We start from the raw sequence: 24718 nt of genomic DNA, 5'->3' as shown, positions 1-24718 counted from the left end.
CTATAGTATAAAGATCAGAGAATGTACGTAGCTGTCGTTCAATTTAGAGTAAAAAATAAATTATAAAGCCCGAAATAAAAATGCATATTGAAATTGTTTTTGGTATCTTTCACAAGTCATTACTTCAATTTTTATCCTTCAATATCGGTACTTTACCTGGAATAAAACAAAGAACTGCATGTAAGTAGGTACCTATAACAAACAATACTATCTAATAGCAAAATTATATTAGGTTTAGGTACAGCAAATAAAAAACGTCCGCTATGGTCCAAACCAGTAGGCAGATAGATAAGTATAGGTAAGCAGCGACTTGTTAGTTGATCTGCGACACATGTAAAATAATATAAATAAGATTGTAATAAAACAAATACCCGAACAATAAAATTAGAAAATAAATAACTCGTAGAAATCGTAATGAAATTATTCGATGATTTCTATATTTTCTAAATCTAAAAAAAGCAACCTGCTTAACAATAATCTAGTTTATACTTTACCGCTACAGATCTAGTTTTCATAAGCTTGTTCCCCCATCATATTGAGACAATTAAGCATTTGCTGTTCGTTCAGTATTCGATGCTGGTAACATGTTTTACTCTTTCATTGAGCTTTCTCCAGTGATCGTAAATAATGTGTTTATGCGTATACAACCGGCGTTTATCGGGTTTTTGCTAACTCATCAACTTTTTAAATGAAAAAATGCCTTATGGAGGTAAGTTTTTTTTTATCTATTCGAAATGAGTATTGAATGTGCGTTTGTTTCGTTAAATTTTTAAAACAATTTTGGAAAATTGAAATAAACATTTAGATACGGCTGGATTATCTTCGGCTTTAAATGTAGTGGATGAACTTTGTGATTCGATTGATAATCGACCGCACAAGCAGAGGAAAGAAAAACCAATTAGAAAACATAGTAGAAGCTCTACATCATTTGTTGGTGAGTGTTTTTTTTTTTTTTTTTTTTTGTTAAATCGTATCAAGTGTTCTAATTTGAAAAATGTGCAAAACAGGGTGTGTTTACTGTAGGTAAAAAAAAAAACAATTTTCTTTTTGAATAATCGATTACCTAATTGAACTTATTCCTATTTTTTCAATAAAATTTCTGCAGAGTATTAGTTTTTGATAGGTACTTATCACCTAAAAATTGTTTGACTCGATTTAAAATGTTGTCTCAAACTCTTGGGAAAATGTTGCTAGGTACCTAATCAATCATGAATTTCCGGGTGAAAAAAATTAATATCCATTTTTGGGTAAGTACCTATAGGTAGGTACTTAAGTCGAAATCAAAGCTCGAAATTTATAGACCTAAACATCATAAAAATGCTACCTCTTTGGATATACGCCGCTGATTTCCACACTTGGTTGCAATTATTGCTCACTTGCATGTCTTAATTCATTACCGGTTTCCGAATAGGTAAATGCTTCCAAGACGCCAAAAATGATTCAAATATGTTATTACGAGTACTCTTAATTAATACGTAAGCCCTGATTTTGATTACCTAGGCATGTAGGCACTTAGATATACCTATGAAGAATCCTTTTCTTGAAATAATACCTAACAACATAATGTCAATGTGTGTGAATCAAATAGAAACTTACTTTCTAGTAATGTTGTAATTTCGAAATAATGCTAATTAAAACAGTGACAATAACGCAATAATTTACATCATGGGTAACAATTATGTACGTAATGTCAGTTGTCACATGTGAAATATCATCAGTATAAGCAGGTAGGTAAAGGTATGGATAGGCAATCTTGATTAAAACTTTAACTGTTCTTGCTTCGATTCTCGGCAGCTATTTTTTGCTAATTTCTGGTTTATGTAGGTAGGTACTTACATATTCATTACTATCCATCACTAGAGCAGAGCACCTTCACTCTTTGCTTACAATTAAGTACTTAGATCCTCGTCCTAGGATGCTTCCAAATATCCAAACATCAATCCACTTATTACATTTTTTCCCCATATACAGTTTTCTGTGTAGTCTAGGTTAAAACACAAACTTCGTATTATTTAAAACTAATTCCGGGCTTTGGTGTAAAAATGATGGAAATAAGGAGTTTTGCCTTTTTCTAATTTGCATAGGTAGGTACCTAAAAGGTGTCATTTTTTTTCAAGTTGAAAAATGTACTTACTCGTATTTTTAATTACGACTAGGTACCTATTTCAAAACAGGTAGTAAGACAATAAAAGTGAAATTTTCATTTTGTTTCCCCTCAAAGAAATGTAAACAATTATTGGACAATTGGTTGTCGTAAAAAAACAAAAAACAAAAAATGCATGTGTTTTGGGGTGATTACATGAAAATAGGGTTTGTAGCCATGCCATATCAGCTTCAGCTAAATTTTTTCAAAGGCTAGAATAAAGCTGGCTATTAGCGAGAAATGTTTCATTAGCTGGTTATTGGCTAGCTATTGGGTGGTTTCGACTCAAGTGAGAAGTGAGTGCCCCTCAAAAAGCTCGTAATGCGAAATCGAAGTCATGTTTTCAACATCTAAATTTTATTCCGATAAAAATTTCGAGAGTTTTACAAATCAATTACTTATTCTAAAAAATTAAAAATTTCACATCTCAGCAATATTTTTTACAAATGTTTTATCCTGTTTTTTTATTATTGAAAAAATAAAAATGAAAAACGAGAGCATAATTTTCCCACTTTAGAGAATATGGATAGAAAATGGCCCCTTATTTTCCTAAATTTGAAAAAAATCCTATGCATTGAAAACGGTAAATAATCCCTTATAATTAAGATGACCTTTTTTTTAAAAGTACAAAAGTACAACGTACAACTGTTTGATTTTTCAAACTCAGAAAAATTTATACATAAGACAATGCTACAGTAGTCCGTGAGCGATTGAATGAGCTCTCACGAGGTATGACAAACGCGTTGCCGCGATATCCGCGATACAACGGTGGCAATCACGACAACGCGTTCGGGCCTGTTCTTTTTTCCGCAAGAGATATCATTCAATCGCTCACGGAAAGTAAAATGTTTTCGCATAAAATGACAATTTATTTTTATTTTTCATTTAAAAAGTATACGCAAAAGTACATGTACATACAACTATTTAATTTTCCGAACTTGGAAAAATATTAGAATACATATTAAATTTTCTATCATAAATACATATACGTAGGTACCTATCATTCACGGACAATTTCCCGAATGGTTTTATTAAGCCCATGTTTTTCTGCCTTTCGACAAATTGATAGAAGTTCGAAAGACAGCTGTTTAATTTTCCAACTTTTGAGTACATGTAAATGGTCAATTTTCCCAATTAAACACGAAAAAATGAAAAATTGCGCTGAGGGGGGGGGGCAAGCTGCACCATGCCCACTTTAAGTCCGTCCCTGTATCAACCTAAGGAGTGAGGGAAGGACTATACTTTAGGTACCTATATTCATTTTTAATTATTAATCGCATTAAAGTACGAAAACTGTTTCCTGGAAAACCACTTAGCGAGCAGGTTGATCATTATAGTTGTTTCAGGTGAACTATTAAAACAGTTTATTCTTCACTATTCACGCTTTATATTTTCTATAATTAATCTACGAGTAATAATTTAATCTTATTTCAAATGGAATCGCATATGCGAAGATGGTAGATAAAACGGAAAAATTATTCGTGTTAAAACACGTGTAACAACATGATGTATATTTTCGTAAAGAACAGTAACTATGATTACATAGAGGTAACACATGGTTGAATGCAGAGAAATTTTATTCAACGTGCTCGAGCAAAATCACTCATAATGTTTAGTTCACTTCATACTCACGTCAGAGCAATCGCGAAGATCTAAGTATTATAGGCCTATAACCCCGGATAAAATGTTATGTTATGTATTGCGCATCAAGTATAGGTATGCCTGCCTTATGCGTATATAACCAAATACCAACACGCACGTTTTATTACAGTTCAGCCAAGAAATAGGTACCTATGATAATCTTCAATTTCCTATGACTTCGATAAATAAATTTCAGCGATTTGATTTTTAATAAACTAGCTGTTTCTCGATTTTACCACGTTCGATTATCAGACAGAGTTGGAGCCTCATGTGATTCCTGAGAAAAAAACTGTGGAATGATAAGTTGCCTATTATGAAAATGCAAGGCGTAATCGCAGTTTGAATTGAAAAAAAAATAATTGAAACTAATATATTTTTGACCATGCGCTAGGGTGGATATAATAAGTACATCGATAGGTAATTACCAATTATTAAAGGAAATTTGATTTGATGACTGACGAATTTTTGACAAATTTGCAACTTGATGCCAGGGGTGCTAACCTTAATTATTTTAATTTCGATTACGGTTTCACTCCAATTTTTCCTTGAAATTTTTCAGTTTTTGGTTTGGTTTCGGTTTTGAAATTCAAAATTTCGGGTTTCGGTTTCGGTTTTGATCTCATTTATAAAAATTTTGGTTTCAGTTTTGGTTTTCGGTTTTTTTCGGTTTTACATAATTTTTTTTTTTCAAATATCTTCAATTCAAAATTTCTCAATCTCAGGAAACAAAGTATATTAATTTCATATACATATATTTCATATTAATTCTAAAAAAGTATATATTTTTCAAGAACAATAATTTGTATAATTTTTTTAATACATAAATTTGTAAACAAAAGTCAAAAAAGTGAAAAAATCCCCCCAAAAAAATTGAAAAACCTGAAAAAAACTGAAATAAATTAGGGTCAGGGGTGGTTAGTTGTCAATAATTGTTAGTTGTCAAATTGCGTTTTTAAAAGGATACATGAACGCTATCTCCACGAAACCTTCATAATAACTTCATGCTATACCTACTAATGTTCCAACATGCAAAATTGGCTACATAGCTTTTTATTTGGGGATACAGTTTTGAAAAAAGTGATTTTACAGGTGCAAAGTTACACATGTTAAATTGGAACTTTTTGTTTTTAAACATCAAAAATATGTCAAAAGTAAATAAATTATACATCAATTTAAAGGAAATTTTATCACGGATTCAGTAATCACATGTTCAATTACAAAAAATTTTGAAATGAATAAAATTTTTTGGTACAAAGATGAAAAACGAGAAGTTGTTAGTTGTCAAAAAAGGGAATATTGTTAGTTGTCAATGAGATAGTTTACCAAAATATGCATCAAAGTGGGAAAATATTTTTAGAAAATTATCTATTGCATTATTGAATCATTTTTTTTCTGCCTTTCATTCTATAAAACGAATAAAAAGTTGCATTGATCGATTTACCTACGCAAAAAAAAATTCAAAGAATGACCAGTCAATTTTTAAGTCGTTTATGGATATTTTTTCAAGTTTTTGGGTTTATCTAAAAGTTTAGTCCTTCTCACGTGTTATCTTTTTGAAAATTTTCAAAAATTGAATTGTAAGGTTTTTTTTAATCAATAGTGAATGCGTGTTTGACAACTTACAACAGGGGTGGTTGTTAGTTGTCACAAAAAAGTATCTCACTAAATCCACCATTAACTATTCATCACATGAACCAAAATTCAATTTTAAAAAAAGAAAACATGCGCAAAGAATCAAGCTTTCAAATGAGCCCAAAACCGCAAAAAAATATTCATAAATGGCTTCAGAAACTTCAAAAAGCTTTTTTTTTTGACAACTAACCACCCGTGACCCTATATCGGTTTAGGTTTCGGTTTCACTCACTCTGCTTCATTTTTATTGTTATGGTTTTTTACAGTTTTTAAAAAACCTATGAAATTTCGGTTTTTGTTTTCAGTTAGGGTTTGAAAATGGCTAAAATTAGGTTCTTGTTTGGGTTTTGGTTACGGTTTTCGGTTTTTTGCGGTTACGGTTAGCACCCTTGCTTGATGATGCTTCGTACTTACTTATTTCGCAAATGCCTAACTTTTGTTGGATATATTTCGTAAACTAAAAAGATGTGTTTATTTAGAACCAAAAGTATTCAAGAAAGCACATTTTCCATAGATTTTTAAAAATTTTTGTAGTAATACAGGGTGGCCCATCAGCAAGGTACCAGAGTTGCACAACATGAAAATTTTTGACAAATTTTTGTCCTTTAGTTTTCCGCATTTATCGGACGAATCGTACGTCCTAGCAAAAATCTGATGACAGTGATCTCAAAGAGAATTAAATTATCTACATACAAGTAGGTATGTCGTTTACAAAAAATTTTCGCAGGACGCTTATACGTAGTTTCAAAATTGTACGGCTTTGAAGATGAAAATTTTCAAAACTTTTTGTTTCTCCAACTTCAAGTTTTCCGCAATTACCGAACAAACCGTCTTAGTTTTTTGCATTTACCAAACGTACCGGTAAATGCGAAAACAATTTTTTTTTTCAAAAATTTTGGAGGACGGTACCTTGCTAATAAGGTCACCCTGTGTATTACTTTTGAGAAGAAGAACTATGCAAAGGTAGTACGATTTTTTTTTGCCAAAAAGTATCTGCGGTTATCATTTACCTAATTTTTTAAAAATTACATTGAAATTAGCCTTAACCTACGCAGACCGCTCGGGTATTCAATTTTTCACCTAAAAACACCTCATTAACCGGTCAACAACCCAAATAAAATACAATAATACAAATGAACCGAATATTAATTACACACACACCTAGAGCGACGTAGTTTCAACACTTTTACTCATTATTAAATAAATTAGCCTATCCTTCGCCGCGACTAAAGAAATATCTCGGTACTTACCTTAGCGGTCTCGATGAGATACTGCTTAAAATAATGTTCAGTCATACGTCGCGGTAAAATTGGTCTAGCACTTTTATAAATGATGTACGATTACAAGTCAACATTTTTAAAACATAGGTACAGGTAGTCTACGACATGTTAGGGAAAAAGAAATCTTGTATATCTCTGAATAACTATAGGTGCAAAGTGGAGAGTTACTGTAGTGTTGTAGTACGTAGACGTACGTAGTAAAAAAAAAGGTACCTTACCTATACCTACACCTAGAATACATCGTATCAGTTATTTTTCCGAGCACCTATTGAAACGAGCTGTTGTGATATTTTAAAGGTTATTCTAACGAATGCGTTCAAGACACCGAAAAAGACAGTTTAAACGAAGAAGTTGGTGTTATATCTGACAACCAGGAAGGAAAATTATCCATGACGCCGTCACCAAAACTACAGTCTAGTAGAAAATTACTAGGATTATTGACTCAAAATAGATCTCATTTATTTTTAAGCAGCTATCCTTTGTGAGTACAGTACCTACCTATTTATCTTACATTTATTTACCTACACCATATTATCTATTATTTTAAATTTTAATACTTACCTACCTACCTACCTATCTAAATACGCCAAATTTTCATTACGATTTGTGCAGTTATCACTTATGGATAAATTTAAGCTCTTTATATGGAATATGTCTTCTACTTGTGATGTTTGCAATCAGCTTAACAGAAATTACCGACAATCCGGTGAAAATATTCTCTTTGCAGGTTAGTTACGAGTATTTTCAATTTTTTTCTTATGTACCTACTTTTTTTCAAATTAATTTTTGAAATTATTTTATTTAATGAGGTAATACATCTAATTTACAGGGCATATACATGATGTATTTGTACATCGGAAGCATCGCTGTAATAATATCTATCTACATATGGGTTCTAATAGATAGTTGTTCGAGTATAAAATCTTTAAAATCAGACTCCAGCGCTTTAGCCGAAGCAGCAGAACTTACACGTTTTGGTTCACTGAAAAAAGCTCACATATCTCCCGCTAAGACATCCAGCACTAGTTTTTATTTACGAATAGGAGCATTGGGTGAGCATCAAAACGTCTTTTATTCTCGAAAGACAAATACTCGTAGGTACCTAGACCTACCCACTTTATTTATTTCAACAAATGAATTTATATCCTGTCTTGCAGCTTTTGGACTGGGTACATTGGTCTTCAATGGATTGGAAATGGCAATGCATAGTATGATGGAAACCTCTTGTTTGAATAATATCGCCTTTATACATCCAATTCTACATGCTCTGTTCACATTTCTACAAATGCACTTTTTATTTGTTAATTCTCAAGTAAGAATTTTTGTCAAATAATCGCATAACTCGATTCGTTTCAAGATTTATTTGAGTCATGTAGTGGTAACTCTATAGACATTAAGTAGGCGTAGATGTAAGATGATACCTGATGTACTTAATACTAGGTATTATTGATTAATCAGTACTTATTCGGCTAAAAAAAAAAATACCTATGTTCAGGTATTGGTGGAAAAATTCGGTCTAGTTGCGCGATTCGGTTTTATGCACTTGGCGGCGACCAATATAGCTTTATGGATAAAATTGATCATCTTGGAAACCGGATTGGAATGGATATACTTCGTTTATTTGGCCCAAAATAACGTGATACCTGGAATATCATCGAATATCGAAGCAGATATTCCGACTCCTTTGCAACTGAAAGGATTTCCAAGATTTTTATCACGTCAAAATACAAATGTTCCAGCTTATGGTTAGTATAGATACCTACTTAATCTATTATTGTTTATTCGAGATTAAATTTTATGTATCTAATTACGACGAATTTTGAAAAGTACGTATCTATCCTACTCGTAATTCGTATTTTTGAACAGGATACAACTTATCATTCGCCAGCGCAGAAGCTCTAGCGAGTACATATAAACCAGTATCGGATAACCATATTAAGCAAATTGTCACTTTACATTTCTGTATGAATACCAATTCTTTAGGACAACTTTGGACGTCTTCCATGCCTTTCCTATATCCGTTCATTATTCAGTTCAGGTATTTGTGAAACTCTTCTGCATATTTACTTACTTATAGTTACCTATACATACTTAATAATAACCTATATTATTATGGATTCAATAAACGCCAAATTCCGAAAAAATGAATAAAAAACTGAAAATTGTAAAATTATACAGATAACTATAGGTATCTAATGTAAAAAACGAATTTTCACAAACCTATAATTCAACAAATCGCAAATAGTACATATAGGTATGGGCTAACATCGGAAGAAGTAAAATCAAAATATCAAAATTTTGCAAAAAAAATTTGAAAAATTAAAAATCTCCGATTTGAACGGGACCGCGAATTTTGAAAGTAGCATGGTCTGAGATTTCCATAACCAAAATGTCAGCTTTCCACGTTGATTTTTCGATTTTTTTTCGAATTTTTGAAAAACTTACAAAATAGGCCATTTCGGCGATTCATGTCTACTTTTTTTTTGAAAAAATATAGGTACGTTTTATCGAGTAAAAATGATAGAAACCCGTTCTGAAAGTTTGTTTTTTTGGATTTTTTCCTCATAAATATTGCGGTTAAAAAAACGTACTTGAGGTGTCGCCTGAAAATCAGCCCAAACATATATGGATTATTAACTCGTTAAATAGATCCGAAATAAGCCATAACTCGAGTTTTAGTTATCCTAATTATTTTCTACGCCTTCTGGAAAAATGTAAAATTCCAAAAAAATCGAAAACTGCGCCGAAAGTGGTAAAAAATTTTTGAATTTTAAAAATTCGCCAAAAATCGAAAAATGAATGTAAGCAGCTGAAATTTTGATTATTTGGGTTTCGAACCATACTCCTTCCAAAAATTGCGGTTCTGTTCGAAACGGAGGCAGACACCTCGAGAGGTCGCTGACGGCTTATAAGAAGCAAAAGCTGTAAAAAGCAAAAAGTCGCGGCAAGAGAGCTACACTTTTTCAACTCTTCTACATCTTCTTCATTTGCAATCAGAGGCACATTTTATGAGCGTCTGACTCATTTCACACAAGAAAGACTGAAAAAGAAAGAATGGAATTTGTGATGCCATATGAACTCACTGCGTAGTGCGCGAATTCATTCGTCACTATACGGTTAAAGGTAACTCACTGCCAGACAGACAGAAAAATATAGGTAGGGTTCCAGATTGAAATTGTGTTAGCACACTTTCCGGATAAATGTTTTGTGCCTTAGTTCAAAATCAGTATTCGATGCAATAAAAAATAAAATATAGGTACATAATTGTTGTAAAATATAAAATTTTTATCAATTATTGGAAATTCACGAGTGTAAAAAAAATTACCTATGTTTAACAAAAAAAAAAAAATTACTTTTTTGCCAACATTGATTGTAGTAATTTATCGAATGGTTCATTGGTCCAATCACTTTTGGATTCAATACCATTCCACCAACGGATGAATAAACTACCACTAATTTATGGAAAACTTTCAGTTTGATTGCAGCAGGAGTGACCTTCGTAATGGGCCAAAATGTTGGCGCTGAACGTTTACGCAAACAACAGTTTACCTATTCGGGCAGAAAACTAAACGTATCCAACAACAATTGCAACAACGATAACAATAACAATAATAAAAATTGTAGTAATAATTGCATCAAACAAGATCAGTACACGAATGACGAACGAGTCGACTGCAATGGGATCAGTAAAGGTCTTTTCTTAGGGCTTCTATGTCTCGTCGTGTTGACAGTTGTGATAATTATATTTTTAGTAGTAAAAGAGGATAAAGATTTTCCCTCGCATATTCTCTCGATGTTAACTTTTACCGTACTTTTTTTGATACTTACATTATGTCTGATACTAAATTGTTTCGGATTATACCAAATTCGCAAACTATCGTACAGTGGTAGAAAGATGTCCAAGTTGGATACGTTGCTCAATATGATATCCACCATCGGTGTGTTCATGTACTCGATATTCTCGCTGATTGTTGGTGCTAATGGATTTCTGACCAGCGAACTTCACTCTATGGAGCATCACGCTAGTTTGATGTTGTTCATTATTAACCTTCTGCAAATATCCCAATGCGCTACGCAGAGCACATTTTTGGGAGAAGCTTTTCAAAGACAATGCTTAACTAGGCATTTGCAATTAACTAAACCAGGACGACAGGTACGTAACAAGATTTTTTAAAAGTAGGTATGTCTATGTACATACTTTTTCTAATCAAGTACGAGGTGATTGATTTTTTTCGATTGAATTTCAAAGGTGGTTACGTTTCTACTTTGCGCCAACATTGGTCTCTGGGCGTACGACATGTTCCTAACCGAAAGCTGGTTAAATCAAGAAGCGCAGCTACAATTTTATGGCCTATTAACTTGGGGCATAATATCCAGGATTTCGGTACCGTTACTAATTTTTTATCGTTTTCATTCGGCTATTCTATTGCTGGAAATTTGGCGACGTTGCTACATTAATAAGCAGAAAGAAATACGCTGACTAGCTATTCGAAATAAATACCATAAGAGATACGAGTAAGTAACATGCATCATTCATGAGCCTGTCCCTTTAAAGACTCTTCAAACAGATTTTCAAGCTCCCGCCACTTTCTCGGACTCCAAGTTATAATGTTTTTTTTTTTTTTTTGGTTCTTTTTTTCAATTCTACATTTAGCTACAAGAACAGATACCAAAAGAAAATACACAGACGGAGGCAGACGTCGAGATCTCTAAGTTCCAAGCAATGTAAACATCACTGCCGTATACCTCCAACTTTTCCATACTTCCAAACATTAGTTGATCCAGGTCGCCATTTAAGGTACAATTTCCATCACCCTTACACCACGTGGGATCAAAATTGGAGGTATAATTTCCACACGTATGGAAATACCGCCAACGCCTTTACGATGAATAGTTTCAACGCTCCATTTCGTAAAGTTCCGTGGCATCCTAATATGTATATGCTCAAATTTTAACTTATTTATTTTTCTTTTTTCGCGTATATGTATGTTATAATATGTATTACTTTCACTTTTTCCTACAATAGCTGATATTAATTAATTTCTTTCGTGCCACTTTCGTATTTATATAAGGATTCGTTCTGTTTGTAAATTACTTTTGTTTTTTGTTGTTTTTTTTAAAATACTTATTTCATCGATAGATAAAAATATTTTTCAAAGCTAGATTTTTTCCTCTTCGAGAAACGATATCGTATCTAGGTTATACCAATTGAAACACTTGGTTAAATTGATTTATAAATGAATATATTAAGGAAATACAACTGAAACGCGTAACTAGGCATAAAACATGAAAATCTATCGTACACAATTGGCGTTTAATAGATTTATCTCAGAAAAAAGTATAAATATCTTGAATCTGTAACACTTACATATTTAAAAATCACATAAATATAAAATGACTGATCGACGGCCAATGAATAAATCAATATCGCGATACGTTTAAAGACCGAATATAATCAAATCAACACCGGTGGGAAATTCCCTTTCTTGTAAATTATACAACCAACGAAGGATGCATTTTGACCCGCATGTGAAATTGTGAATACCTTTACCTACTATGAAATTCTCTTCACAATGATATATTTCTTAGGCACGTTCGAAAGATGTGAAAAAAATTAGATAGATTATGTACATTTAAAAAAAAAAAAAAGAAAAAAAAAGAAATAAAGAGAAAAGAAATACGAACGACATACGGCAGCAGGATCCAAATTAATCTAAACCAATATCATCGGAGATATTAGGACCAGACGGAGGCGGATTGGCACCACCGCCGAAACCAGGAAAACCACCGGCTCCTGGGAAACCACCACCAGGGAAACCTTTTCCACCGCCTAGTTTGCTGGTTAGTTTAGTGATCAAAGCCATTATTTTGGGATTTCCAGCGTATTTGGACATGTTCGATGGATCTTTGGAGATGTCGGTAAATGCGGCAAAAACTTCAGGATCCTGGAAAATAACAGTAAGTTATTATTAAGAACTCCTGATCTTTTATTCGATGTTTTTGCATTCTAACTAAAGTAGTAAATATGTAATACTCACTTCGAAACATTTTTGTATTTCCGGATCGGTGAAAATATCCATAAATTCGTTAGGTATTTTGTAGTCTCCGGTACCTTCACCCATACCACCCATACCTCCCATGCCACCCAAGCCACCTAAGCCACCCATACCACCTAAACCGCCAAATCCGGCGCCAAAATCTGGTTTTGATTTATTGGCTGCTTCGGCTTTAGCTTGTTCTTCGCGAGCTTTACGGAGTCGTTCTTTTTTTTCTTTAATTTCACGTTCGGTTCGTTTTCTTTCATATTTTCTTTGATGGTCTTCGAGTTTTTTAGCCTGGAAAAATCGAAACATTTATTAGTACAACTGCGAATAAATTCGCTGCGTTATAGGTTATTACGTAAGAAGTACATCAGTAAATCTCTCTTTTCGTTACAGCCAGAGTATTTCATGATTTAAACCTTTTCTTGTAGAGGAGTTTTAAATGTTTTCATATGTACCTTTTACAGTTTTTTCCAGTACAATCGAAGAAGAGTTCTGTCAACTCAATACGGAGCAGCCAAAATCAAATTTCATTTTCGCCAACAAATTCGGAATAACTGGAAAATTCCCTACATACCTACTCGTATTTTCGTCATTGTTTAATTTCATTAAAATTATTAAAAAATCCATCATTTCAGCAATGTTACAACTGAACAGTTTAAAAAGCGTGTTTAATAGGTATGATAAACCAGGACACCAAAATAATTTTTTGAGACGGGCGGATATAGCCATGTTTAGGAGGGGGTGGAGGGGGTGATGCTGACATTCAGTCATTATGAGTTACATAGTACGTACTACGTACTCATCAGTCAGTCTTCAAATAAATTCATACAAGTTGATGGTGTTTTCTGCACTCTAACGTCAGTTTCTAATACCTACAAAATTCAAATCGAGTATGATTTATCGTTATGCTTATGGGGAAAAAAAGGCTGAATGCACGACAAGAAAAATAGGTTTAAGCGACAAATAATATACGTATTACGTAAACACGACAAAAAAAGATTAATCACACGATAGTTAAAGTATTTCGCACGACAAATTCCAAATGACAATCACAGTACAAAAGTATGTTCACACGATGGGTAAATTTTTCACTTCGAAAAAAACTTGAAAATGAAACGTGATTTTTTTGCAATTTTGGCCAATAATAGTATAGGTAAGACTTTTAGGCAGCAAGGGATTTTTATAAAAATCGACATGCATATGGTGACGATGTTTTTACCTACTACGCATTATTGAACAAAAAACTTGAAAATACCATAATCAAAAAAAAATATATAAAAAAAACTCTCGCTGGAGGCTTCAGATCGGCTGGAAAAGTAAAAAGTTTGGATTTACTCGCTGATTTTCAGCAGGGAATTTTTCATCAATTTCGCCAGAAAGTACCTAATTTTAAAAACCTACCATTGCTATTTACTTGGAAAAAAATTGGGTAACGCGATTTTTAAATTTTCCATAATTTTGAAAAATCAATCAAACCAGCTAAAATTTCAGTTACGAAATTTTTGAGAAATCTTCCATTTAAACATTTTGATAAAATCAAAAACATTCCGAATCAATGAGAAATCACTGTAGTTCAGAGAAAATCGTAGTATATGGAGAGCCTGTGAAATTGACTGAGAAACTAATAAAATTCCAGGGTAAAATTGAAATCAGTACTTTTGCGAGACTCAAAATAACGCCACGCGCCGCCAGCAGGTTTATGCGTATAGTGTTTCTTAGATCCCTTCGACATGTCCCAAAAATTCACTCTTCATGTTTGAGAATTTTTAGTAGATTTCAATCTTTCTCCTCCTCCTCATAAATACGCTCTTAACATGCGAGAGTGTTTTTCAGATGCTGGCATTGAACTACCTATATTTCAAGTAGCATATTATTATTATTATTTTTTTTTTTTTTTTTGGAAACAATTTGATATTTTTACCGAGCAACTCAATTAAGGAATTGCTTTGAAAATTTCAGTCAGCGTCATTGATTTTCGAAAAAAAAAATGTTATCAAACTAGAAGGGAAAAAATGAATTTTTTATAAATTTGTAATGAAAATGCAACAAAAAAGCAAACAAATCTTCAAATAAACACCCTAACATACAAACGTACATACCAAATTAAATTCCTTATCTCATCAAAAAAGAAACCCATTCGAAGGACGTATCTCCACTCAACCAGGTACAGCCACAGCCTCAGCAGCTTCGGTACTCCTACAATTCGCTAAGGTAAACCTCATCGCGCAATTTTCCGCAATTTTTTCTTCCAAACACTAGCAAAAAGATGACCATCGTGTACGCGATACTTCAGTGACACTGTTGTGACCAACATCTGCGAGACGTGTAAATAGGGTAAAAAGCTAAAATAGATCGAGCACGATGTCGAGGCGAGAGATACGGCCAAGAAAAAGCTCAACGTCACCGCAGCGATCTTGTCCGCGTCGCATCTTTGTAGTCGATCATACATATATGCATTAGAATGTCACACACATACTGTTATGTGCGCGGGTACCATTATGAGTGACCAAAAGTGAGCGTTGCTCCGCCACCACCGCAGTCTATGTACGTATTTCAGTTGTGGTTGCATTCTGTATTATGAGTGCCGGGAAAGGTTCGATTTTTATTTTATTGCTCGTTGGCGCGATAATCGGCACCTTTTTTGGAATAAGCGCAACAGGTAAATATACTAGCTCAATTAACACCTAGGTTTTTGTTCCCCTTATCGTATTTCGAAATTCAAATATGTACCCATAAGCGTTGAAAAGCTCATCTCAGGGGGTTATTTTCGCAACAAAAAAAAAGTGGATATAATCGACATCGATGCACTTTCTTTTAATTGCATATACGATCAGTTTCTTTCGCTTTTAATCGTTTGAATCGTCGCGAATCAAATAAAATCCCATAAAATGAGGCAAAAAACTAATTAATTTCACGCCGCTGAGACTTAAAATTAGATTTAAACGCTGCAGCACTCGCATAAAATAGTTAATGTACGAATTCGCCTACCAATGCCAAAATTAATCCTACTTATTTTTTTTTTCGGACTTTTTATTTATTTTTTATCCAATACCAACGCAAAGTGAAAATTAATCCAACCTTGTTCTTCATAAATTTTCAAAATCCTCCACAATTGTATGATTTTTTTTTACACAGCCCACCTGATAATTAGGTGTTTTTTTAGACTACCTATTTCATAATCATTTTTTTTTTTTTTTGATCGATATCGAAAGTAACAATTTTTCGTAACAGATGGGCGAAATTTACGGTGGTCGACCTTCGTCCATAAAATTTCGTTATTTAAATCATTTCACATTTTCACGCTGAGTTCAAGTTTGCATGTACGAAGACGTGCGGCTTACAGACCAATGATGAACATTGGTTCCCATTATCGTAGTTTTCTTCGAATGAGTAATTTTTGGTTAAATGTACTTTCAAGCAGAAGCCAATTTCCACGAATAAATAATAAACCATAGGTGTGAGGGTTGAAAGTGGATTACAAATTGCAAATTCGAAACAGGCACAATGAGATTGCAAAAGTGCTTATCAAATCTTTCTTCATACATATTTATCTTACAGTATCACCGAACACGTTAATCCTTATTTGGCAAACATTTCATACTTCCACTTGGAAGGTCAAGGTAGAAAAAGGGAAGGGAAGACAATTGAAAAGAGCACACGGAAGAGAAGAACGAGTAATAAAGGAAGCTCAAGATACAGAAAATTGAGCCTTTGAAAATTAACGCTCTCTATTTTTTCATAATTATACATACCTATTTTGAAAAATTTGTCCATCGTATGGATGATTTTTCAACTTATACATACGATAACAAGAAGTTGAAATGGGATTTTCCGACGAAAAACATCACTCTATTCAATTATTTTTATGGACGAGAAAAAAATTCAAAAATACTCCCACGTGGTATAGCAGAGGGCGAAAAACGAGTAACACGATAACCCTAACCGAGCAAAACCTTTGGAAATAAAATTCATTTCAAAGATGACATTATTCATAGACTAAAAGTAATACGCTAAAAATACGTGAAAGATAATCACTGCCGGCTAAATTTAGAACAAGGGCTTCAAGAAATGTGCACATTATTTATATTCGGCTTAAATTGTGTGAACTTTCCATAGTATTACTTTCGTTTGGAAAAAATTATCGGTATTGAAAAATTTTCACATTTTTCCGCTCACGTATGGAGACACTAATTATTTTAAACTTCAAATGGATAAGGTACGTTTGCGTCGACGCAAATTTTTCGCATTTACCGGAGACGTTAGCCAAATTTAGGAACTACAAAGATTGATTAAAACACGCGTAAATTTCAACATTGCCTTGATTTTTGGCGAAACGGAGACACTCGCATACGTACGATTCAATAGTAAAGTTCTAAACAAATGAACCATGTATGTATATCACCGTCTTATAATGTGGTTAAAAACGTTTATAATTTTTTTAACGTAGATGGTCCCAAATCCTAGAAATAAAAATCAAAGAAAGAGTTCATCCCGAATCGTTGATCTATCAACTCGATTGAAGGTCGCAATGTGATCGAAATTATTTCGAAATGAACGGGATCAAAAAATCGATATTATGGATGAGAACCTAATTTTCACAAAATAAACGATCATTTCGGCCAATCCGGAACTAGGCACAGAATAAAGTCGAAATATCAAATATTAAACACCGCTTGTGTATTGTAATATTTACCACGAAATTTATTCGATAACCTTCCGCCAACTATTTAAAAATAACTCGAAGCCAAGAAAGTTTTTGTCGAGCATAACCTTGCGTCTTGTACAACACGACTTCAGGTTAAATTTTCATTTAACCCAGATTTGTATTAAAAATGCATCATTTCTTTTAGAAAACGAATTAATGGAAACAGATTAAAAAAATTGAAGTACCTACGTAACTTATGCAGTTGTCTAGTAAAATTAATGTATTTTTTTTTTCAATATACGTAAAGACCAACGCCCACAATAATGGTTTCGTCAAAATCGCTATTAGACTGTTTTTTTTTTCGAAAATTTTCAAATTGAAAATTTATTTTTTTGAACATGAAAAATTTATATCAATGCTGAAAAGACATTGATTGACATTTTTTTACAGCGTCAGAAAATTCTACTGCTAGGTATGGTTTTGAAAAGTTAATAAAAGATTTAGATGGTCCAACAGTCTGGCTGGTACCAAAAAAACATACCTTTTCCCTCAAGCTACATAAGGGTAAAAGATTCTCTTTCTTCTTCTAAGTAGGTATTCATTTGAAACTCAGCCATTTAAGCGGCGAAAAAAATTTCTAATCTGGCAAGGAAGGTATATCAGCGGCAGAAACATATTTCAAAACCGAACAAAGCTAAATCGAAAAAGTATGAAAAATAGGTACATCAGATGCCGAAATTTTAAGAGCTGAAATGCATTTTTCGATTTTCGGCGAGTTTTTGAAATAAAATTTATTGGGCTAAAAATACAAAAAAAATATACATCAAAATTTCATCAAATTGATAGCTGACATTTACGACCTTCCCCCCCCCCCCCTACATCAATGGAAAACAGTTCCGAACCGGTTTTCAGCCGTTCTGAAACCCCCGACCGGTTGAAAGTTGAATCTTCCACAAAATTTTACCTAACGAGTAGGGAAAGCTAAAATTTACTTCATACTTTAACTTCAACATGCTGAGTCGATTAAGGTCGGTTCAACGCCGTTCTGGAGCTTCCAACCATATTTTGGAAATTCCAGATTTTTAAAAAGTAAGCACTTACCATAGAAGCTGTTTAATTCAATTTAAGCACCCACAAATGCTGTTACAGCATGTTAGTGACTACTTGACCGATTAGATACACGCCATTTTTTCGAAATCAGTTTCTGCCGGGTCGGAACTGTACATTCCGCCAGTGATTATATAATTGAGAATTTGAAAACATTCACTGCTGGAGACTCTAAAACGCCTCAAAGCCATTTCCACTCTACTCGGTATGTTGAAATTGGGGCATACATAGAATAAATTTTAGGAGTTCAAACTTGATAGGGTAAAATTTCGAGGACATGTGAACTTTTAAAAATCTGCTAGAGGTTCCAGAATTGCTCAAAATGGTTCCAACCAGTTGCCATTCGATTAGGGGAAGGGGGCTGAAAATAGAACACATACATACCTACATATTTTTAGCTTTTCAGATAATTTTGGTGAAATTTTGATTTTTTTTGCATTAGCGATGATGAACAAAAAAAAAACACAGAAAATAACCCAGAAATAAGTAAAACATTGATTTAAGTACCTTTTCTTATAATTAAGTTAGAATTTCGTTTCGTTTTCGTTGAGAAAAACCATTGAAGATGTAAGATAATCCACGATTAAATTAGTTTTGATCAATAATAAGTTATTCCAATTTCTAAAACATCAGCAATTGTTTTGAATACAGCGCCTCAACTCGACACGAGAAACATTTTTTCTTTTTTACAACCAAATACATCGCTAGTAATTTTGACAAATTCCGTAGAAAAACTGAAAATAAATCCTAAACAAGAGCTATCGTTAAAAACATCATAAAAAATGACATAATGAATGCATTTTAACAATCGACTAAACGATGAGCGACAATGACATCTGAACTGCTTACCCGATTGTTTAAAAATAACTTAGAAAGTGTGATGATATTTGTGCAGAAAGCAACAACGGGGAAATCTGGGCGAAAGCTTTACCACAAGTAGTCCCTTCAGAAAACGAATGCAGGCCGTACATAGAAAAAGCTATTAAACAATTGACTACCGACGGTTCTGCAGGTACGTACTTTGCTTCGACTTTTTTTTTGAAAAAAAAAATCAATACTTGATTATGATTACCTATTGTAATTTTTCTTGCAGACGGTCATATAAATGACAATGATGACAATTCAACGGACGAGAATAAAGATGAGGGACCTGCTGCTTCGCCGGATGCTGAAAATTTACCGGACGATAGCGCTGATTCGACTGATCAACAAAGTGAAGAAGTAAGGAAGGATACAGTGTGCTCAGAAGTATCGAGTATCTTCAATAATGCATTCTTAAAAATGTCCCCCCCCCCGCGCAAACGCTCTGTTTCAGGTACTCGATTCTTTTGAACTCGCTGTAGGTACTATGAAGTGAATACCCTTGATCTTGAAACCAGCGAACACTCATTTGAGTAACATTATTATGTCACAAAAGTTAGGTACACTCTCTTATTTCATCTAGCCCAGACAAAAACTATTTTTCACATCAACTCGAATCATGAATTTATAAAATCATCCGAAGTTCTAAATTTTATAACAATAATGATAATCGGCAAAAAATTCTAATAAATTCGCGCATTTTATAATGCTGCCGGATTACTGGTGACCTATATAACGAGGCGGAGTCCGCGAACTATTCAATATCTGGCACATTGACAGATGTTCAAATACAAAAACAAACTAAATACGAATACCGTCTGTAACGCCTACAACAATCGCAACGACAAACGCTCCAAATAAAACTATCAAATTAATTTGTCGAGTACACAAGTTCGCATCGAACATCATCGATCGATTAATTCTGTCGTATATTTTTAGACGCAAGCTGGAACTGAGGAAGAATCAAAAACCCCAGTAGTCGAAGTATCCGAGATAAGCGAAGACGGCGAAGAGATTCTTGTACCTAATGAAGACAGTAACGATAATCAAAACGAAAAACCAGACGAATCCGAACCTCAAGAATCTGCTGAAGCTGCCAACACCTCAGCCGAATCAAAAAGTACATCCAATGAAGAATCCTCTAAAGAAAGTGAAGAGAACAAGGTAGCCGAAGAACCTAACGTTGAAAATGCAACCGAAACGAAAGAATCGTCCGAATCAATAAAAGAACCAGCTGTAAATGCGGTGGATTTGAATGAAGAAGGTCAAACCGAAGACGAAACAAAATCTGAGGAAGATACCGACAGTAAGAAAACTAACGTTGAAGAGAAAAACAGCAAAGAAGATGAAAAATCTGGTAAGAGTTTGTTTTTTTCTTTTGTGAGGAAATGATTATTAGCAAATATCTACTCGTACATATAACCATAGACGTTTAATCTATAAACATAATTCGTATCTTTCAGCTACGGTTGAAGACACTAACGACGCAGCATCTGAAGAAGAGAAATCTAACGATGAGATCACCGATGACGACGATAAAAATTCCAACGAAAACAACGATGACGACGACGACGACGATTCGATGCCTGAAGAAGAATTAATAAAAGTATGTAATAAATTTTTAAATGATCGGTAAACTGAAAAATATCCGTAAAGCATGATCAAAAAATCTATTGTATAATCAGGATAGAGAGATACCGAAAAAACTTAGAAATCGAGACCACATCGATACCACTCTGCAAATTGAAAAAGAAGAAAGCGCAGCATCAGATAAGCTGAAAAAATTAACAGATACGACCTTAAAGGAACTTAAAAGGTTATACGAAAACGCCATTAAACCAATGGAGGTTTTATACAAATATCGTGATCTCAGCAACAGACATTTTGGCGGTTAGTTTCAGTAACAGTAAAACGTCATCCAAATTTGAATTAAACTGATTACGATGTTGAATGTTTTGGCACACAGATCCAGAAATATTTTCGAAACCTTTAGTACTATTCATGGGTCCGTGGAGTGGAGGAAAGTCGACAATTATTAATTATCTTTTAGATAACGAATTCTCTGATACAGCTTTACGATCAGGTTAGTAATTCGACACCTACCAATTCAAAAAAATAAAATCTTACATTCTCGTACAAATCGATTACCCTAATCTTCAGGTGCAGAACCATCGCCAGCATATTTCAATATATTGATGTGGGGAGAAAACGACACTGTATTGGATGGAACCCAATTAGCAGCCGATTGGACGTTTTCTGGCTTACAGAAATTCGGTCAAGGGTTACTAGACAGGCTGAAAGGATTACAAATTGCACGCCCTTTACTAGAAAAAGTAACTCTAAAAATTTCAATTTCATGAGCTACGATAAAATTGAAAAAAAATACTCGATAATATAATTTTTAGGTGAATATCGTAGAAATTCCCGGTATTCTGGAGATACGAAAACAAGTAGAACGCATGTTTCCATTCAACGATGCGTGTCAATGGTTCATCGACCGAGCTGATATAATATTTTTAGTATACGACCCATCTAAATTGGATGTAGGTCCCGAAACGGAAGCGATATTAGATCAATTAAAAGGAAGAGAATACCAGGTAATTTACGTATCCTATTTTTTCCGATTCTTTTGCAATACAATTTCGAATAAAGTTTCGTTTTCTACAACAGACGAGAATATTACTCAATAAAGCAGATCAAGTTAAGGCCGAGGAGCTCATGAGAGTACAAGGAACATTAGTGTGGAATATTAGTCCTCTGATGTCGAGTATTGAGCCTCCAATAATGTACTCCACATCATTATGGTCACTTCCGTACGAAAAAGGATCACCAGCTAAATTACTTCATGCGCAAGAAGTTGCATTTTTGAAAGATCTACGAACAGCCATCGAAAAAAGAGTGGAAAATAAAATTTCTAGCGCTCGAAGATTCGCGGTTGGTATTCAATTTTGTGGTACAGAATAAATTCCATTTTGTATTACCAATAAAGATGTATTTCTGTTTTCCGTTCTTCTAGGTACGAGTGCGCAATCATGCCAAAATGGTGGACTGTTATTTGACAACATATTACAATCATAAATCATTTTTTGCGAATAAGAAGAAAATAAACGACGACATCATCGAGCATCCACAAAATTACCACATCTACGAAGGATTAAGTACTCTAACAAATATTTCCAGATACGATCTGCCAGATCCCGCCGTATATAAAGATTTCTTCAGATTACATCCAATATACGAATTTCAAAGGCTGTCAGATACGTGTACATACTTCAGAGGATGTCCTATTAATCGATTGGACATCGCTATAGCCTATGATTTACCTGAGCTAGTGGGCAAATACAAGAAATCAGTAGAGAGTATTTTAAATAGTAATGACACGGTGGTGAAAAAGACGTAAAAGCAAAATGTGATAAGCTCATAAGTTCCATCTATTTAAAAATTTTAAAAAATAATTATTTTCCAAGTCTTTGTAATGTTGTGTTCTAACATTGTTAACGTGTACAGTTCTATGTAGACAACGAACAGCTTTAAGCAAGGTTTATTTGTTTCTTATCGAACCACAAACGTACAGATAGTAAATAGATCCAAGTTGGCGGAATTCGTGATAATTAACGATTAAAATACGTCCAACATCAATTAAGCACTAGTCTTTTTCTTTATTGTTAAGAACGTTCTATTTTTAAGTTATTTATTATTTTGTTTTTTGGAACTTTTCTCAAAATTATTACTCATTACACGTCGATTAGTTGTATTCTTGTTATCATTATGTCGTAGTATGAAATATGAAATTACTGGATAATAAATGTTTTTTGTTATACCTCATCGTTAGTTTGATAAACCGAACAAAACTTCGTATCTTGTGAAACGTACGAATCCAGACGAAAAAAAAATGAATTGTAAAAGCACGATTTCGATTCAATAAGAAACATTAATACTAAGAAAGGTTTGCATGCATTGAATAAGACTTACGAAATCTCTGGCTGCACCGAATTTCGCACGATAGGCTTGAAATAATTTCACGTACTGCCAAAAATGCCAAATTAAACGCCATACTTACATTAGGTGTTACTTCTTTCAACCATTCATCGGCTTGTTCATCAAAATCAATTCTGCAAGCGTTTCGCAAATCTTTCACAGCATCCAACCAATGGCCTAGCAACCGATGAGCACGTCCTCGAAACTTGTAAGCCGCCGCATTGTCGGGGTTGATGCTCAAAGCTCTCGTACAGTCACGAATACACGCGTTGGGTTTGCTCAATTGCAAGTAGCACTGGCCTCTCTTGACATACAGTAACGACATGCCTAATCATAATATTGTATTAGCATTTGAAAATAAGAAGTGATCGAGAAGTTGCATCGTTCAAAAATTCTAAATACGAACTTGGATTCAATTTCACAGCTTCGCCAAATAATTCAGCAGCTTTTTCATAATTTCCTTCGTTATACTGGCAAATGGCTTCGATTTTCTTTTCGTTAGCTTTATCGATGTCGTCTTCACCGACTTCTTGATCAATCAAACTCGATACATCTTCAATTTCTTCTTCCGGATCCGGATTTTCTATGCAAAAAACAAATAGCATCCACTCAATCATGTGACACTCGCATAACGTGAATGGTTAGGGGGAAAAAGAATACCTATTACACCAGTGTTATCCAATTCCACGTCACTTTCCTCATCCGAAGATTCATTCACTTCTTCAGGTGGAACGGGTTTCTTCTCCTCGGGTTCAGGTGGTTTGCTCGTCTCTCTGTTGCACGAAGCAGTTGGAATAACACCGCCGAAAGATTCGATGAACTCTTTGAAAAAGGCGAGTTCTGGCGTATGAAGTAGTTGCGGAGTTTGTTTCACAAGGTTAAGAAACACTTTCAACTGTTCGAGGGCTTCTTGTGGCAACATATTGGTTATTTCGAAAGAGCACTACCAACAAAGATTGACCGATACAAAATTTTATTATCAATTTGATAATGGAATGACCGGCTTCTTTTGACAAGATAAAAAAAAACACGGCGAATTAGAAATGATTCAACATAAATTGAATAACTTCTACAGAGTGTACAATATACATAGAGAAAGAATATAGTTCACGTAATTACCTGATTAAACGTAAAAAGCAATATCGTTCACAAATTAATTATAAATTATTCCTTCGAGAAATACTTATTTACGCAAAACAATCGAAGTTCGAAATAGATGTGATGTGAATTGTGAATTGTGAATTGAATCCAACCACAGATTGAACCACAGAACCAACGACAGCACTGCAGAGCAGCAGACGAGGGCAACGAGGGACGACGACAACGACAGCACGACGTAACACGAACACATGACACTCGTAAAACTCGTAACCTAACGTAACTCTGA

General features: G+C 33.9%; 3 protein-coding genes across 5 annotated transcripts; 2 read left to right on the top strand and 1 right to left on the bottom strand.

Moving 5' to 3' along the window:
* The first annotated feature begins 531 nt into the window (after positions 1-531).
* LOC135832288 (proton channel OtopLc-like) lies at positions 532-12363 on the top strand. Its single transcript, XM_065345441.1, has 11 exons — positions 532-709; positions 806-934; positions 6994-7177; positions 7309-7423; positions 7526-7748; positions 7854-8008; positions 8192-8441; positions 8563-8734; positions 10171-10849; positions 10946-11211; positions 11351-12363. Exons 1-10 carry the CDS (start codon positions 697-699, stop codon positions 11174-11176), a joined length of 2151 nt encoding a protein of 716 aa, XP_065201513.1. The 5' UTR covers positions 532-696; the 3' UTR covers positions 11177-11211; positions 11351-12363.
* Positions 11918-24629, bottom strand: LOC135832289 (hsc70-interacting protein-like). Of its 3 annotated transcripts, none has more exons than XM_065345443.1 (6): positions 24451-24629; positions 23992-24337; positions 23738-23914; positions 23414-23658; positions 12735-13031; positions 11918-12641 (listed from the first exon to the last, which is right to left on the bottom strand). In XM_065345443.1, the coding sequence occupies exons 2-6, from the start codon at positions 24251-24253 to the stop codon at positions 12405-12407; spliced, it is 1218 nt and encodes a 405-aa protein (XP_065201515.1). In that variant the 5' UTR covers positions 24254-24337; positions 24451-24629; the 3' UTR covers positions 11918-12404. The 3 variants fall into 3 exon arrangements, with proteins under 3 accessions (XP_065201515.1, XP_065201516.1, XP_065201514.1); XM_065345444.1 differs by having other exon boundaries at positions 23992-24334; XM_065345442.1 differs by having other exon boundaries at positions 23992-24274; positions 24451-24628.
* Positions 15165-23173, top strand: LOC135832287 (sarcalumenin). The gene is made up of 11 exons (XM_065345440.1): positions 15165-15399; positions 19388-19504; positions 19586-19713; positions 20293-20710; positions 20817-20959; positions 21039-21243; positions 21320-21436; positions 21514-21686; positions 21759-21950; positions 22024-22287; positions 22370-23173. Exons 1-11 carry the CDS (start codon positions 15318-15320, stop codon positions 22751-22753), a joined length of 2223 nt encoding a protein of 740 aa, XP_065201512.1. The 5' UTR covers positions 15165-15317; the 3' UTR covers positions 22754-23173.
* Positions 24630-24718: the final 89 nt, after the last annotated feature.

The sequence above is a fragment of the Planococcus citri genome, chromosome 1, assembly GCF_950023065.1.
Source record: "Planococcus citri chromosome 1, ihPlaCitr1.1, whole genome shotgun sequence".
NCBI lineage: Eukaryota > Metazoa > Arthropoda > Insecta > Hemiptera > Pseudococcidae > Planococcus > Planococcus citri.
The sequence above is the reverse complement of the archived record's forward strand: the minus strand, read 5'-3'. Positions and strand labels throughout refer to the sequence as shown.